This window comes from Thermobia domestica, chromosome 18, assembly GCF_964235325.1.
Source record: "Thermobia domestica chromosome 18, izTheDome1.hap1.1, whole genome shotgun sequence".
NCBI lineage: Eukaryota > Metazoa > Arthropoda > Insecta > Zygentoma > Lepismatidae > Thermobia > Thermobia domestica.
Window position 1 is genome coordinate 134,617,896 of NC_137471.1, and position 15,180 is coordinate 134,633,075.

The following is a 15,180-nucleotide window of genomic DNA, read 5'->3' on the forward strand; positions in this document are numbered from 1 at the left end:
TTCTAACAAAATGCTTAAAAGTTATTTACCTACAATCGATGGACCATTTAAATTTATCGCTATATTTCTGCCGTACAATTATAACAAATTATACACTTCTGTCTCTATTGTCACAAAAAAATCCAAACATTATCAAATTTCTTATGTTAAGTAAATAAATAAAAAAAATCTGTCATAGATTAAAAACAATATCGCTTAATGTAAAATACAACGGAAATTTGTATTTGTAAAGGAACTGTTGAAGAATTTCAATGTTGGATGTTCTATTCTGGATTACAGATTTCAAAATACCGGTCATAAAGGAGCTTGTAAGAAGTTTGTACCGGTCAAAATAACAGCAATATTTCCGACCAGGCCGGTGAAATACCAGCCAGTTGGCAACCCTAGCCCCAATATTCGTCGTCTTCTTGTGGTAATATTCTAAGAATTACATTCATATGTTAATAGTATGTTCTGTAGTCCAAAAGAAAGACAATATGGCAACGACAGTAGACGAAGAGAAGTAATATTGCACCGAGTGCTGCAAGTTATCAGTTATCGGAAGTGAGTGTTGCCGATGGGAGTGAACGTTGAATGTGTCTTGATGTTCTGTAGAAGAAGGAGTGTTTCTTGTGAAGATTTGTTGGATTAGTGGATTCATTAAAAAGAGTCAGAGAAAGAGCCTATCCGGTTGCAATGTTGTGAACAGACTTGACTGACTTGTGTGTTGACTGAAATTCAGCTCAAATGTAGGAGAGACGATGTAGATTCAGTATTCCAAAAACAAATTGTCCTAAAATGGATGGAACAGGAAAAAAAAAAAAAAAGCACGAAACATTAATGTCAATGGAAAATCAATGAAAAACAAATAATTTATCCACATATATCAAAAACTAAAAGAGGGAGATAGCACGTAAGGTAAATATGGATAGAACATTGTGAAAAGTCAAGTTGTTTGAGTAGAATTAATAATAAAGTATATGCATATTAGAATTACTCAGGGCGCCCCACGCGGAGGTTACGTGCTTGAAATATCTCACATTTGGATTTGTAATCTCCAGACTCGATTTAGCACGCAACATGACTTTTGATCTGACCATCAGTTTGGTCCGTATAACAAACTGGATAGGCCCTTTGCTAAAACGCTTAGGAATTTTAACAATTTTTATGTGACTTTAAATTTTGATCCTTGGAAATTCTTTCTCTTTCCAAGCTTTTGTCTCCCCAGAAGCCATGTTCACAAAGTATAAAAATACGAGCAAAGAGCTATCGGGGAAAAACAGTGTTGTTGTTGCACGTCAAGTGTCAGTGTGGTACACTCGGATAATTTTTTTCTCACACCATGCCACATCACCACTTGACGTGAACAAGAGCAATTGAGAAGATGTATCTTCATTACTCTTGCCCGGTCATTCTGTTCCTTTTTATTTCCTTGATGTTTTTATTTCTTTTCTATTGAAAATGCGAAGAAATTCTCAGGAATCAGAACTTAAAAGTGAGATGATAGTCAAAGGAGGTTCGTTGGCCGTGACTCGTCGTTCAAATACTACATTCAAAACTTCGTTAAAATATCTAACTGTAAGAACCTTGTTGAATCAATATAGGCAACCGAAAGCGCCCACACATACATTACATGAGGTTGTAGACTGTTTAAAGCTACTTTGCATGTGTCCCTTGAAAGTGAAATATCCAAAAGTACGTGTCAAAGAGCTGCGAAATATTCCTCCTTTTATGCATACTGATTTAGTTTCCCAAAAGCTGAAAGAGACAGTCATGAAAAACGCATGGCATACCTCCATTGATTTGAGACATTGTGTGTTGATAATACAGGAATACTGAACTATATGTGATTAAGCTTCGAAGTTTAGTTTGAATACGTAATATGCGTATGTGGGCTAGTGAAAACACGCACACACTTCACTAGAGCCCCTTCATTCTCAGGAAGTCGACATGCCCTGTGCTTTATCACAGCGCCATATAATCGAACAATTTTGTTTGAAACAACTGTGACACGTGCTCTCTACATTGAAATGTTACATGGCTATGCGATCCAGTTAGGGAATGAGGAGCTCAAATTTAACTTCTATCAACAAGATATGGGAACATACGAGTATGGGATGAGTATGATACGAATATGAATTCTTCTTACCTGGCGTTCCTTTATAAGAGGGCAACAGCCTCCAAGATCACACGATTTTTTTCTATCAGACTCTTGTCTGTGAGGTCATCTTAAAGGGAGATGTACATGAACAGATCACGTATGCTGAAAGATTTACGGGAAAGTATTGGGCGCAGGATTCAGGAGGTCTTTCTCAGGTTCTGATTGTCATCTTCAAGAACATCCACCACCATGTTTAGCTGTCTTTGGACGCTCAGGGGGGTTCTACCACCTATTATGATCGTCTTCATTTTTTATGTACACAGATGTGAAATATTGGTATTAGATTTCCTCTTGCGCTGTTAATTTCAAATGACATTTTCCAGAGCATCTTCGAATAGGTCACCCGGGTTATTACAATTGATCTTTCAGAATTCAGAAAAACTCATTTAATGAAACTCAGATATATATAAGTGATACCACTGAAAAGAGAAACTCAGTTTTGTTTCGCATCAGACTTGTTTTCCATATCGGACATTTTCAATTTGAACTCCTTTCGTTACCCAGCGCACATTAAATCTGTAGTGAAGTTACAGCTATGATGATCTACAGATGCAATAGTTTCAAGCCTGTACGTGCTATCTTTAGCGCAGCTTCTGAGAAAAATCACAAGGCTAATGTCCCGGTAAAGTTTACTGTCGGTACATCCGCACGGTTTATCCCTAGTTGGTAGTCACCAATTCGGTTCTTTCCTATCAGAACATGAAATCAGGAATGTCTTCCTTTCAGGTCCGGGAGAAGTCATGTTTGTAACATGTTTAAGTGCGAAATTGCTAATAGTGTTTCCTTATCATAAAAAAGAGGGTTCTAGTGTAAAACACAATCACCGGAGATGGGAATCTTTTTGTAACACTACGTTTCTTTATTTTATCAGGAAAGTAATACGTGGCTTTAATACCTAACAGTGTGGCGCAGTTGAACGATATGCCGAGACTGGAACGAAGTAACATGTCAGATGATTTGGTCAAGAGCCTAATAGACAGAAAAGTTCCACTCAAATCATAACTAAGAGCATGACTAAATTGTCAGGTGGCACTGCCTTCCGGTTTAATATATATATAATGCTAATGCATATTTTGTTTGCTTAATATATGCATTTCTGATAAACTTGGTAAGGGTTTCTAACAATAGTACAGCTCGAATTTGAAGTTTTATGGTGCATATAAATGGATATTGCAAACGTTTAAAGCATATATTAGTGCTTAAGAGCATATTCATATTCTGTGAGATTTTATTTCAGATGTATCCTTATGTATGCTATAAATCCAGTTTTAATTTGTATTTTTAATACATTTAAATGTCGATGCAACAGAATGGCTTCTTGCGTGGGAAGGTGGAAGAATGACTAATTTATGGAGGACCAATAATGTTAGTAACTGGCAGGGTTGGCTGGTTTAAACCAAGGTGGTTTAAACCAACTGTTAAAAAAAAAAGTTAGAAAACGAAAAACGTTCGTAAAAGTGTGTGTTCGTAAAATCTTGATGAACACACATTTGTGGATTATCACGTTTCACTCCCGTATATTATTCGTATTATATCATACCTAAATTCCCCATTCATTACTCAGATTAACTACAAAGCAACTTTTTTTTTATATAAGTTTGTTTTTTTAATGATTTTTTATAGTTTATTATTATTGTTATGCAATTGCAATCAAAGAAAAAATTAAATATTGTTTCGTTTTAATAATATTTACTATTGATAAAATACATTGAAATGCCGTACTTTTTTTTTGGGGGGGGGGAGGGTCATACAAACTCCACGAGAGGCATATATTGAAATCGCAAGTATCTTTATCTATTTATGTATAAATGGGTCAGAGCCAAAGTGGACTCAAATAATTCGTATATTTATTCACTTTTCTTACTGATATGCAAATTAAGTCCTTGTATTTCTTTAACTTGGACTAATAAAAGTCGTAGTGAACTAACTTGAACTAAATTAGTTCTTTTGTACTCTGCAGTATTTTGAAATTATCCATATGTAATTCTGTATAATGGTTTCACTTGTGCAACTGTTTATCTTTTTGTCCTTCTGAAATGACTCTTGACAATTATACGTATAAACAAGTACGTAAAGATCAGTGTAACGTATTTATCAGGAGTCCTTCGTGAGTGAATCGACAGACGTATCGTATTTGTGGCCAATTAGTCCTGGTTTCGAGTCCAAATGAAGGAAAATTTCTTTCAGATGTAAGCCGAGAAGCGGTTTCGATTCCGCTTTTAAGCTTACGGTGTATGTGACCCCTTCCAGCATAACCTGGTTCTTGCATAGTGACACCAAGGCGAAACAAACTTATTTCTGTCCATATGTGATATAAATACATAGTGCAAATTATTTAAACAAACAAACAAACAAAACTGGTTAAAAAAAACAGGTTTCAACAATTTTTTTTTTTTTCAATAAAAAAACGGGTTTTGCCAACCCTGGTAACTGGTCAGCATAGCGAAGATGTTTACAATTGCCAAGACGTTAAGAGAGATCTGATAATGTAATATCGTGTAGACATAAATTCAGAAACAAGAGATGCGAAGAGTATGGTCAGTGAATGGTTAGCTCTAGTTAGTGAAGTTCAGCACGAGTTCTCTTCAGTTTCTGATAAATTCGGGCGCTCTATGAAGAAAGAAAGAAAGAAAAAAAATTGATGTGCTTGACAGAAACTCCTCCTATAAAGCAATTGAAGACGTAAGAAATACATTCGAAAGTTAGATTTCAAGTAGATACTAAATAGGTACTAAATATAAATAATAAATACTGCCTGAAAATAGACTCTAAACTTGCTCCTCTCTAAATATTTTCCAATAACATCTGTTAATGTTAAAAGGTCATTTGCTGGATACAAATGTCAGAAACTGCCATCAAAAAATGTAGAGAAGCATCTCGTGATATACTGTAAAGCTAATTACGAGGAGTAAATCCTTGAAAACGAAAGTTTATTTTATTTATTTATTTATTTATTTATTTATTTATTTATTTATTTATATATATATCTATATCTATATATATCTATATCTATATCTATATCTATATATATATATATATGTTACCGTCAGAACCCGAAATTAGGTAAAACTAGAATTTCCTAGTTAAAACTAGTTTTCTCAAAGCCGCTTCGAAAGAACTAGTATTAACTAGTCAATACTAGAATTTACTATGTTAGTTAGGTAGTTCTAGTTTTTACTATTTTTCCTTCTAGTTAAAACGTGTTATTACTAGTCAAAACTAGTATTAACTGAAATGTGTTACCGTCAAAACCCGAAATCTGTTGAAACCAGAATACCCTAGTTAAAACTAGTTTCGTCAGCCTTTCGTATTAACTCAGTATTAACTAGTGAATTGTAAAATTGACAACGCTTATTAAGAATGCGTAGTTTACTATTTATTTTCATTAAAATACAATATTACTAGTGAAACCTGAAGAAATGTATTTATTTTAAGACACTTAGAAATAACTTTTCTTTTGCACAAACATCATAAATGTTTCTATATATTTCTAAAAAGTATTATGGCACTCACAATATCATAGAAATCCTTTGTTTTTGCAGTACCTTGCGAAATATAAGCCCTCTTGCATGCATAACATGTGAATCCTTGTCGTTCAAATACAATTCTATAGAAACACTTATTTATTAAGAAATACACAGAAAAGACTTCCGTTTTGCAGAAATATCTGAAATGCTTTTGTATGTTAGCACAAGGTAAAATACACACTACTATTGCACTACTACTTATTCAATTCGGTGGTGCCAAAGCAAATCTACTGACGTAATATTGTATATTTATTATGAAATACAAAGAAAAACGTTTTTATTGCTAAAACATCTGAAATGTTTCTATTTGTTACCACAAGGTAAACTATCATGGCATTTTGAGTTGCAGAGAAAACCTTTTTTCTTGCACAAGCATCTTTTCGAAATACATGCTTTCTTGCACACACAACGTGTGAACCCTTGTGGGGTTAATGCTGCTTCCCTGGCTGCAGTTCTCAACGAAATTTCAGTATCTGGTACTTCGACTGGTGTCAGGAACTGCTCGTGGCAAATGTCGAATTCAGACCTACAACAGACACATTTTGTTTAATCACATGGTGTGGGAATCCTGAATCACTTATATTAAAAAATAATAATGACTTTTCAAAACAAAATAATAATGTATTTTAACGCACAATTTCCACATCGTCATAATTAGTATTTCAGAGAAACACCGGTAGTTAATCTGCGTATTTCCTACAAAAACGCCTATGCACTAAAGCACATTTCACGAGTACCGGTTTCACAAGCTAAACAACAGTCTTTTACCGGGATCAAGTTCGTGACATGTTATCAATCTACTGGTGAGTACACAGCAGACAACAACAGATGGATTACACATTATTAAATCGGTTCCGGAAAAACATAATGGACATTATAACAGAAAATTATTTTGACATAAAATGATGTGAAGAATCCATCATTATTTCGGTTAATAATAATATTACAGATACGTATAAAACACTTGACCAAACTCCTCCCCATTAATTTTTCCGTTTTTTGAAGATTGTGAGAAGTTGTAGGTCACTATCACCATTTTGGAAAGCAAGCAAGACAGAATTTAAGTAATTCTATGATCTAAAAGGATCAGCGCTGTAAACAATTACTTTCTGTATAGAAATTTGAATAGCTGTGAATAATGATGTCACACGCTGACTACTCAAAAATCTAAACAAAAAAATAAGTTGTTTACAGGAATAATCCTTTCAGATCACAGACTTATTAATTTCTATCTTGCTTGCTATCCAAAATTGTGATAGTGACCTACAACTTCCCACAATCTTAAGAAAAAGAAAGAAAAGAAAGTGGTGGGGAGCTTAGTCAACAGCGTTAACATATACAATATAGCTCTTAATTACCGAGCGGCCATAGATCAGTTGGTAAAGTGCTGGCTTCGCATTCGGAAGGTCGCAAGTTCGCGTCCAGCGGCCCACCATCCTGACTGAGGATTTCCAGCTTTTATCCCTCTCATACCAATCAAAGAATGTGATAGTGCCTATAAAACTAGGCCTTAACCAACTTCCTTCCCATATGCTATCTCGTACCAGAGATGCTTAAAGGCCTTAAATGAAAATGCTTAAGGCCTTCTGCGGGCGTGGTCGCGGGCTCTAAATCCCGCTGGGAGCCCTCCGCCTCGAATACAAACCCGAGCAATGGTTCGGATCATACTTTAACCTGTAGGTCCCGTCGTTAAAAGCTCCTTAGCTTGTTTAGGACGTTAATACAAATTCTATCAATAAGGAGCACATAAAAGACAGAAAACTTACCTGCAATATAATTTATCCAGCTTTCCATCCTTGGTTCCAATCTTGTGCAGATCTTCATTTTTTTCTAGAACAACTCCAATGACATTCCGAAAATCCGCCTTTGCTCTGTCCACATCCGGGATTGGTATTATGACATTATCTCCCACTTCAACAGGTGGATGGGTGGCATCAGAGATACGTTTCATTTTCTTGGCCTGCTTTGACAAATTTTCACGTGCTTCTTTCCTGGATGATGTGATATCAACCGCACTAGGACCAGCCTCATTTTCTCCTTCATCAAATGTTTCATGTTCACTAAGGCGCTCATTCATGTTCTCAATAATACTCACGAGGTCGTCCTCATCGTTTATGTTTTGGAGAACATCTGATGACAGTGCTGAAGTCGTAAGTCCTACTCTTGGCTCAATGCCGAACATCGCACGGTATGGAGACTGTTTTATTCCGGAATGATAAGCTCGATTTTTCATAAACTGAACAAAGCGGAGACCATTTGACCAGTTTGTTGTTTTATTATCATGCATCCACGAGGCAAGCATATTTTCTATATCTTGATTTGCCCGTTCTACTGACCCTTGGCTTTGGCTGTGCCTGGGCTTTCCGTTGACTAACTTTAACTCAGGCCAGAGTGTCGTTAGTTCCTTGATGACAGAATTAACAAACTCTCTGCCATTATCAGAATGTAAAATGCAGGGGGCACCAAATGTCAAAAATATGTCTGTCAGTTGGTAGGCTACTTCTTCAGCTCTTTTGGTTTGCAGCGCTCGCAGTAAGACAAACTTCGTCAGATGATCCTGGTATACCATGATAAACTTGAACTTACGATCAGGGTGTGCTTGCATGTCTATCAGGTCCACTTGACATCGGCTGTTCATTTCTGTGTGAAGTATTGGCTTAGAAACAAAGCCCTTCTTTTTCATACTTTTCTTCCGTTGACATGTTTCACACATTGACAGAAAAATATTTATCATTTGAGTCGTAACGTTGGCATATTTCCTAGAAGTTTCAGCTTTCATTCTATCTCGACCTCCGTGTCCCACAGCAACATGTGATGCTTCAATAACATCAAAGATCTCCTCGGCAGGTAAGTAGTACTTCATAGGCTCACTATTCGACACCAGTTTTTTTGTTTCACCAATTTCCAAAACATTAAACCGTTTCAAACGTCTGTACTGTAAAGGTGTTTTCTTTGCAGCAGATTTTGCCTCTTCAACTTCAGTTAAAAGTTTACTGTAAACGTCCTTGGTCATTGCATTATAGTGACTGTCTTTTTCATTTTCCAAACGAATAATTTCTTTGAAGAATCTTTCCTTCAAAATTGTTTCTTTATCGGACTGACTCATTACAATGAATAATCACCTCACACTTCCCGAAACACTAACACACGCGTAGCCACGACAAGAGAGACGCACCTGCACACTTTACAAAGGCTCCGAACAGACTTAGAGAAAACAAAACAATACTTTCCCAGTAGGAGCAAGTCCGAACTTGCAGAAACACTGTTAACTGATCCATTTTGGTCAGAACTAGTTTTAACTAGTAAAAACTGTATATGATTCACATTATATAGCCTTTTTCGTTAATTCCAGAATTACCTAACTAACATAGTAAATTCTAGTATTGACTAGTTAATACTAGTTCTTTCGAAACGGCTTTGAGAAAACTAGTTTTAACTAGGAAATTCTAGTTTTACCTAATTTCGGGTTCTGACGGTAACAATATATATATATATATATATATATATATATATATATATATATATATATATATATATATATATATATATATATATATATATATATTTAAGTGGGAACATCTCGAAAGTAAGGCTGGTATTATTTTGTGTAAAATAAATGCATCTAGATAAAGAGCGAACTCCGACTAAAGAAGAAAGAGATGAAAACACGTAAAAGGAATTTAAACTGTGACAAAGAGACATCTACGGCAGCTTTAGTAGGTGATGACATCAACTCGAAATGGCAAGCCATGAAAGCAGGGATTTTAGAAGCAGCCGGTACGCACATAGGAAGAGAATCGAGAACCCCATATAAACCCTAGATAACAGCAGAAATATTGGAAATGATGGTGAAAAGAAGACAGTTCAAGATGATAAACAAAGAAGAGGAATACAGAAGGTGTAGAAATCACAACAGAGAAGTGAAGAAGGCCAGAGAAAACTGGATAAACAACTTGTGCAAGGAAATTGAGGAAAATATCGTCAAAGGCAAGACAGAAACAACATTTAGAAAGGTTAGAAAACAGTTCGGTGAGAGAAAGAAACGCACAGACATTATCATAGACAAGGACGGGACAACGCTAATAGAAGAGGAACAAATGGCAAGAAGATGGAAGGTATACATTGAAGAACTCTACAAAGGAGACAGAGTGATCGAAGAAGAGATAGAGAAGGAAGAAGACGTCGATGAAAATGAATTAGGACCATAAATTTTACAGTGCGAATTTGACAATGCTTTGGAGAAAATACAACATAGTAAAGCCCCAGGAATAGACCAAATACCAACGGAAGTGATTAAGAATCTCGGAACAGCAACAAAGAAGAAACTATTTAATCTTATTAATGAAATGTACATCTCGGGAAAAGTACCAAATGACTTCGAGAAGAGCATATTAGTCCCTATCCCGAAGAAAAAGGCACACGGAAATGCAAACACAGAACGTTAAGTTTGCTTTCCCATGCATCAAAATTACTGTGCAAAATTATCGCAAAACGAATGGAAGGGAAAATCGAAGAACAGCTATCGGAGGACCAGTTTGGATTCAGAAGGAAAAGAACAACAAGGGAAGCGATACTGAGTCTACGGTTGATCATGAAACAGCACATCAGAATAAACTAACCAATTGTGATAACATTTGTAGATATAGAGAAAGCTTTTGACAACGTAGATTTGAATATCGTATTCAGAGCGCTGAAGAGTCTGAGGTGTATTACAGGGACAGAAGAATAATATACCAACTTTACAGGAACCAGACAGCTGTTATAGGAAGAGATCAGAAGGAAGCAAGAATAAGTAAAAAAGTAAGGCAAGGCTGCTCAACGTCTATATAGAAGAGACTATGAAAGAAATCTTTGATAAAAACGAGAAAAGCCTAAAAGTAAATGGCCAGAGTTTCAGCACAGTAAGATTTGCTAATAACATAGCACTGATAGCTGAGAACGAAGAGGACTTGCAGGAATCACTTTCAAACTTGAACGACTAACTGAAAAGAAAATGCAAAGTGAAGATAAATAAGAAGAAAACCAAAGCGATGAATTCCACAAGAGCTGGACAGGAAGGGGCAAACGTATGGCTAGATGAGAAAATCGAAGACGTTAAGACGTTCCCCTATTTAGAAAGTCTAATATCCTCGGACGGAAAAAGTGAGAAAGACGTAAGTTCCAAAATAGCACAAGCTAAACAAGCATTCAATAAGAAAGGAGGACCGCTAACATGAAAAAATGTGTCCTTGCACGTTCGAAAACAATTAAGACTTTGGTATGGAGTGTGACGCTTTACAAATCAGAGACCTGGACATTGAGAAAAACTGAAATATCCAAACTGGAAGCATTTGAAATGTGGGGTTGGCGCAGAATACTGCGTATATCATGGACCGAAAGGAAAAGGAATGAAGACGTACTAAAGAAAGCTAACGAAGGACGGCAGATCATGAAGATAATAAGAAAAAAAGAAAGAAGAAAGAAATAACATGCTTGGCTATCTTATTCGGCACTCCGACTGGATCACCGTGTTGATACAGGGAAAAGCAGAAGGAAAACCAGGAAGAGGGAGACTAAGGATAGAATATCTAGATGCAATTACGAAGAAGAGACTTTATCGAAGTATAAAACAGCTCTCCCAAGAGAAGGAAAAGTTTAAAAATTTCTAGGTTGCCCATGGTTGAGAGTCTCATATCTCAATTTCTGTATGTTTTAAATAGTTATGGAAATAGTACATAAACTGTATGTTATGGAAATAAATTCTGAAAAAAAGTTTCTGAAAGGTAAAATACACTTTCAATGTTGTACTTCATTCAAAGGTAAAGTACACTTGCGATGTCGTATTTCACTTACAAAATTTTGTCACAACTTCGCTGCATGTTTGAAAATGCTCTTTTATTGCATTTGTTAGTGCATATTAAATGCATATTTTAACATATTTAACAGCATAGTTTTTGCATATTTCGTGAATTTTAAGTGCATAAAAATCCGATGTCTAGATATGAAACAAGACCTGGAGGATTTTAAGACGGAATTTCGAAAAACAGTCAAAGAACCTGTTGACAATTTTAAGAAAGGAGTAGATTGATTCGATGGGAAGGAAATAAAAGAACTAGATTATCTCCATGAATTCAAAGGAGGACAAATTGTGGCTTTAAGATTCAATCAAGAAGAGGAAGAAAGAAAAAAAGGGCAAATGTGAAATCTAGGAAGTTGGACTCCGAGGTAGCTGTGGAAGGTCCGCTACTACTAAGCGAAACAAGAAAAGTTAACGATACTGATTAAATTGAAGAAGGTGCCCTACCTGAATATTTAGAGTATTCACTATACAGCAAGGTCGTCAAGAAGTCGAAACATGTTAGAGGTTACAAATGTTTCTATTGTGGGATTTGCCCGAGGACACCTAAAATAAAACACAAGTCGATCTGGAGTAAGCATTGTACAGATATCAAGCTAGGAAAACTACCAATGAAATTTGTGGATCAATACTACCATTCAGTCAGGAAAGGTAACCAAAATACGCATTGAAGAAAAGATAGTAAAGACAAGGAAGAAAAACTGGAATTAGTAACACAAGCTAATTTTGACTCCAGCCACTGGTACAGAAGGTTGTTCCCTATGTCCGACCATTTTCGATTCGGTGCTGCCAACTGGCGTATCATGCTGTAACTATGGGTTTGCTGGCGGGAGCAGAGTTGTGTCTGACCTTGTAGGTGCATGAGTGTTATCAAATGGCGCCGAAAATCAACCGGCATTGAGAGGGTTACGTAATTGCCGCTTTTCCATGCTAAGTTTTCGTACGTACGCATTGTGAAACACTGTCGGGAGAATAGGTTAACACTCGGGGTGACTGCTGCGAAAGTTATTGTGGCCTGTTCTATACAACATATTCACCTTGCGAAACATTCACCCATGAAAACCACCAGGAGAAGAGCTGCAAGTAAATTAATACCGATAGTGCTAAGAGGAGTTCGTTGATTGGCGTGCCAAGAAAATATCCGGACGTAGCATGATGTGGGCCACAGATTCCACCTTGCACTGTCAACCGTGAACAAAACAATTTGCGAGCTCCTCAGGTTGAAGTGTGTGTGGAAGGCTCGTGTACACCACCTGCTAACGCGTCACATTGCCGAACGTAAGACGAACTGCAGGAAAGTGTATGAAAAGTATCTTGCGGATTCCAAATGAAAGAAAGTTGTCACAATAGATGAACCATATGTCAATCTCGCTGCTGGAGATCACATTCGGGCGATCACCTACCATGACATTGACAACAAGGTGCACTTTGTTCGTCAGTGCAGGGAAAGTTTCCCTCGTGGCTTTATGGTTGTTATGGGATTCGGACATGAGAGTAAGTTGTTGATGCGCAAGGTGGACAAAAACATAAAGGTCAATGATAGATACTTCCAAGAATCCATTCTAACTCCTATCTATCTATCGAAGAGACATCCCACAATTGTATGGAATGGACGCGAACCAGGTGATGATCCATATGGTCAAGGCTTCGAGTCATACCGCCAGAACTCACTACATTTTTATCAGGAAATGGCATAAGAATTAAAAGTTCGTGTTATTCCATTTGAAGACATTACTGTGAAAAGCTCAGATGCCAGTCCAATGAATTTTTTGCGCATGTGAACCGTTGAAATGACGTCTTCAACATCGTCGTCCGCGTACTCTGAATAGTCATTTGAAAGCGTGCAGGGAGGATGGGACAGAATTTCTATGCCTGTCCTGTGCCGGAGCTTGCTGCAGTGGAAACTGCAATGCTGTGTGATAGTCCACAATGCTGATTACTGTATTACATTTTTACCAGTAAAACTTGGACAATTATAATACTTACATGTAAAATTTTAAGTATTTTGCACAATTCGTAAAAACATTATTAGTAGTTACAATCGTTTTGAAACACTCTATATTACAGATTTTGTAATCCCTCCCACTTCTTAGATTTATTAGGTCTAAGAATTTAAGGCGATATTAAAATTAAAAAAAAAAAAAAGAAAAAACCCTAAGAGTTCGCTTGAACTCAAATAAAATGAGTTTGTGCAAAAGAGAACTATATTTTTGACTTCTTTTGTATGGGTATTTATACAGTGGGTTGTGAGTAGTTTTATTTAAGGAAGATTCAGATTTTAATGAGAATGAGTTGAAATATATGTTAAGAAACTGATCGGAGCGAAGTCTAATGTCTATTGTTCTTATTTTCCAGGCTGAAGCTTCTGTGGTTAACCTTAACTCAAGTTCACAGTAGCTGTGAAATAGAATTTTTGCCAGTATACCATCCAAGTGAAACAGAAAAAAATGATCCCAAGTTATATGCTTACAATGTAAGGCAATTAATGGCCAAGTAAGTACTCGAACTTATTTATTTTTCTTCTCTTAGCTTGTGTGTGAAAGGCACGATGGCTGTGTGTGCACGAGGTCCCTCGTTCGATCCCCAACCAAGTAAGTTTGTGGTGGATAGCATCATGTGTTTGGTTTTCTCGGTACTTCCATTTGCTCCCACATTCTCATTCCACAATTATTCCACCATCATTCACGTGCCTTAGTCATCCATCAATCCTAGTCTAAAAGCATAATCATTAGACGTTAAACGGAAGGAATTCATTTTCATTTCATCTTCTGTGTTTATCTTGAGGAGAAAGAGAATTGATTTAGAGTTTAACGTCTCGTTCAGCAGCGAGGCTATATGAGACGTGGACCTACTGATGAACGTAGAATCTGAACCACATGAGCTCCCGCCGGGAATCGAACCTTGAGGAGAGAGAGTGAGTGATTCATTGAGAGTGAATGAATAAAGGAGAGAGAGTGAATGAATGAATGAGAATAAATGAATGAATGAATAAATGAGTGAGGGACAGAGTATGAATGAATGAGTGAGTGAGAATTAATGAATGAGTGAGAGTGACAGTGAATAAATGAATGAATGAGTGAGTGAGTGACAGTGAATAAATGAATGAATGAGTGAGTGAGTGACAGTGAATAAATGAATGAATGACTGACTGAATGAATGAGTGAATGAGTGAGGGAGAATATAAATGAATGGGTGAGTGAGAATGAATGAATTACTGAGTGAGTGAGAGTGAATAAGTGTATATGTTATCAGTAACAACTGTTACGAAAAGAACTTTCAGTTGTGGAATTAAAGCAATATTATATGAACTCAGATATGTTTTATAATGCTGTTAACGGTAACTTGAAACAAAACTTGTGTATGGATTAAATATTTTTGACTCTGTACAATAGTAAACTAAAATACATATCCATTCAATGCTTCTTATTTTACCACTAACTAAGGAATAAATTTTAGCTACCTTTTGACGCTATTTTTGTGAGCTTGCAAAGAAAGTAAACCGAATTAATATATTTCTTCCGAAGTTTTCAACAAATTAACTTGTATAGAATGGTTCTCAAAATGGTCTCGTTTTCTCCGTCTTTTCCATTTCAACAATTCTTTCGTCAACATGAACTTTTATATGTAGTTTGTCTTGTTTAGTATACAAAGTCCGCCAGAAAAATGTATACATTCTT

General features: G+C 36.3%; 2 protein-coding genes across 3 annotated transcripts in view; one reads left to right on the forward strand and one right to left on the reverse strand.

Moving 5' to 3' along the window:
• LPCAT (lysophosphatidylcholine acyltransferase) overlaps positions 1-15,180 on the forward strand; it is a 343,891-nt gene that overhangs the window by 291,827 nt on the left and 36,884 nt on the right. For both annotated transcript variants that reach the window (XM_081745922.1, XM_081745921.1), the window contains exon 6: positions 13,859-13,996. In XM_081745922.1, the coding sequence (XP_081602048.1) occupies positions 13,859-13,996 (138 nt within the window). The remainder of the gene's footprint in view (positions 1-13,858; positions 13,997-15,180) is intronic.
• LOC145675992 (KRAB domain-containing protein 2-like) lies at positions 5,299-9,122 on the reverse strand. Its single transcript, XM_081746825.1, has 2 exons — positions 7,434-9,122; positions 5,299-6,193 (listed from the first exon to the last, which is right to left on the reverse strand). The coding sequence occupies exons 1-2, from the start codon at positions 8,771-8,773 to the stop codon at positions 5,971-5,973; spliced, it is 1,563 nt and encodes a 520-aa protein (XP_081602951.1). The 5' UTR covers positions 8,774-9,122; the 3' UTR covers positions 5,299-5,970.

Bases quoted from the DNA above. Each gene is read 5' to 3' on its own strand.
- LOC145675992 (XM_081746825.1), bottom strand. From the start codon at position 8,773: ATGAGTCAGTCCGATAAAGAAACAATTTTGAAGGAAAGATTCTTCAAA. The intron at 6,194-7,433 runs GTAAGTTTTCTG...TGTCTGTTGTAG, and splicing joins CTGGATAAATTATATTGCAG to GTCTGAATTCGACATTTGCC.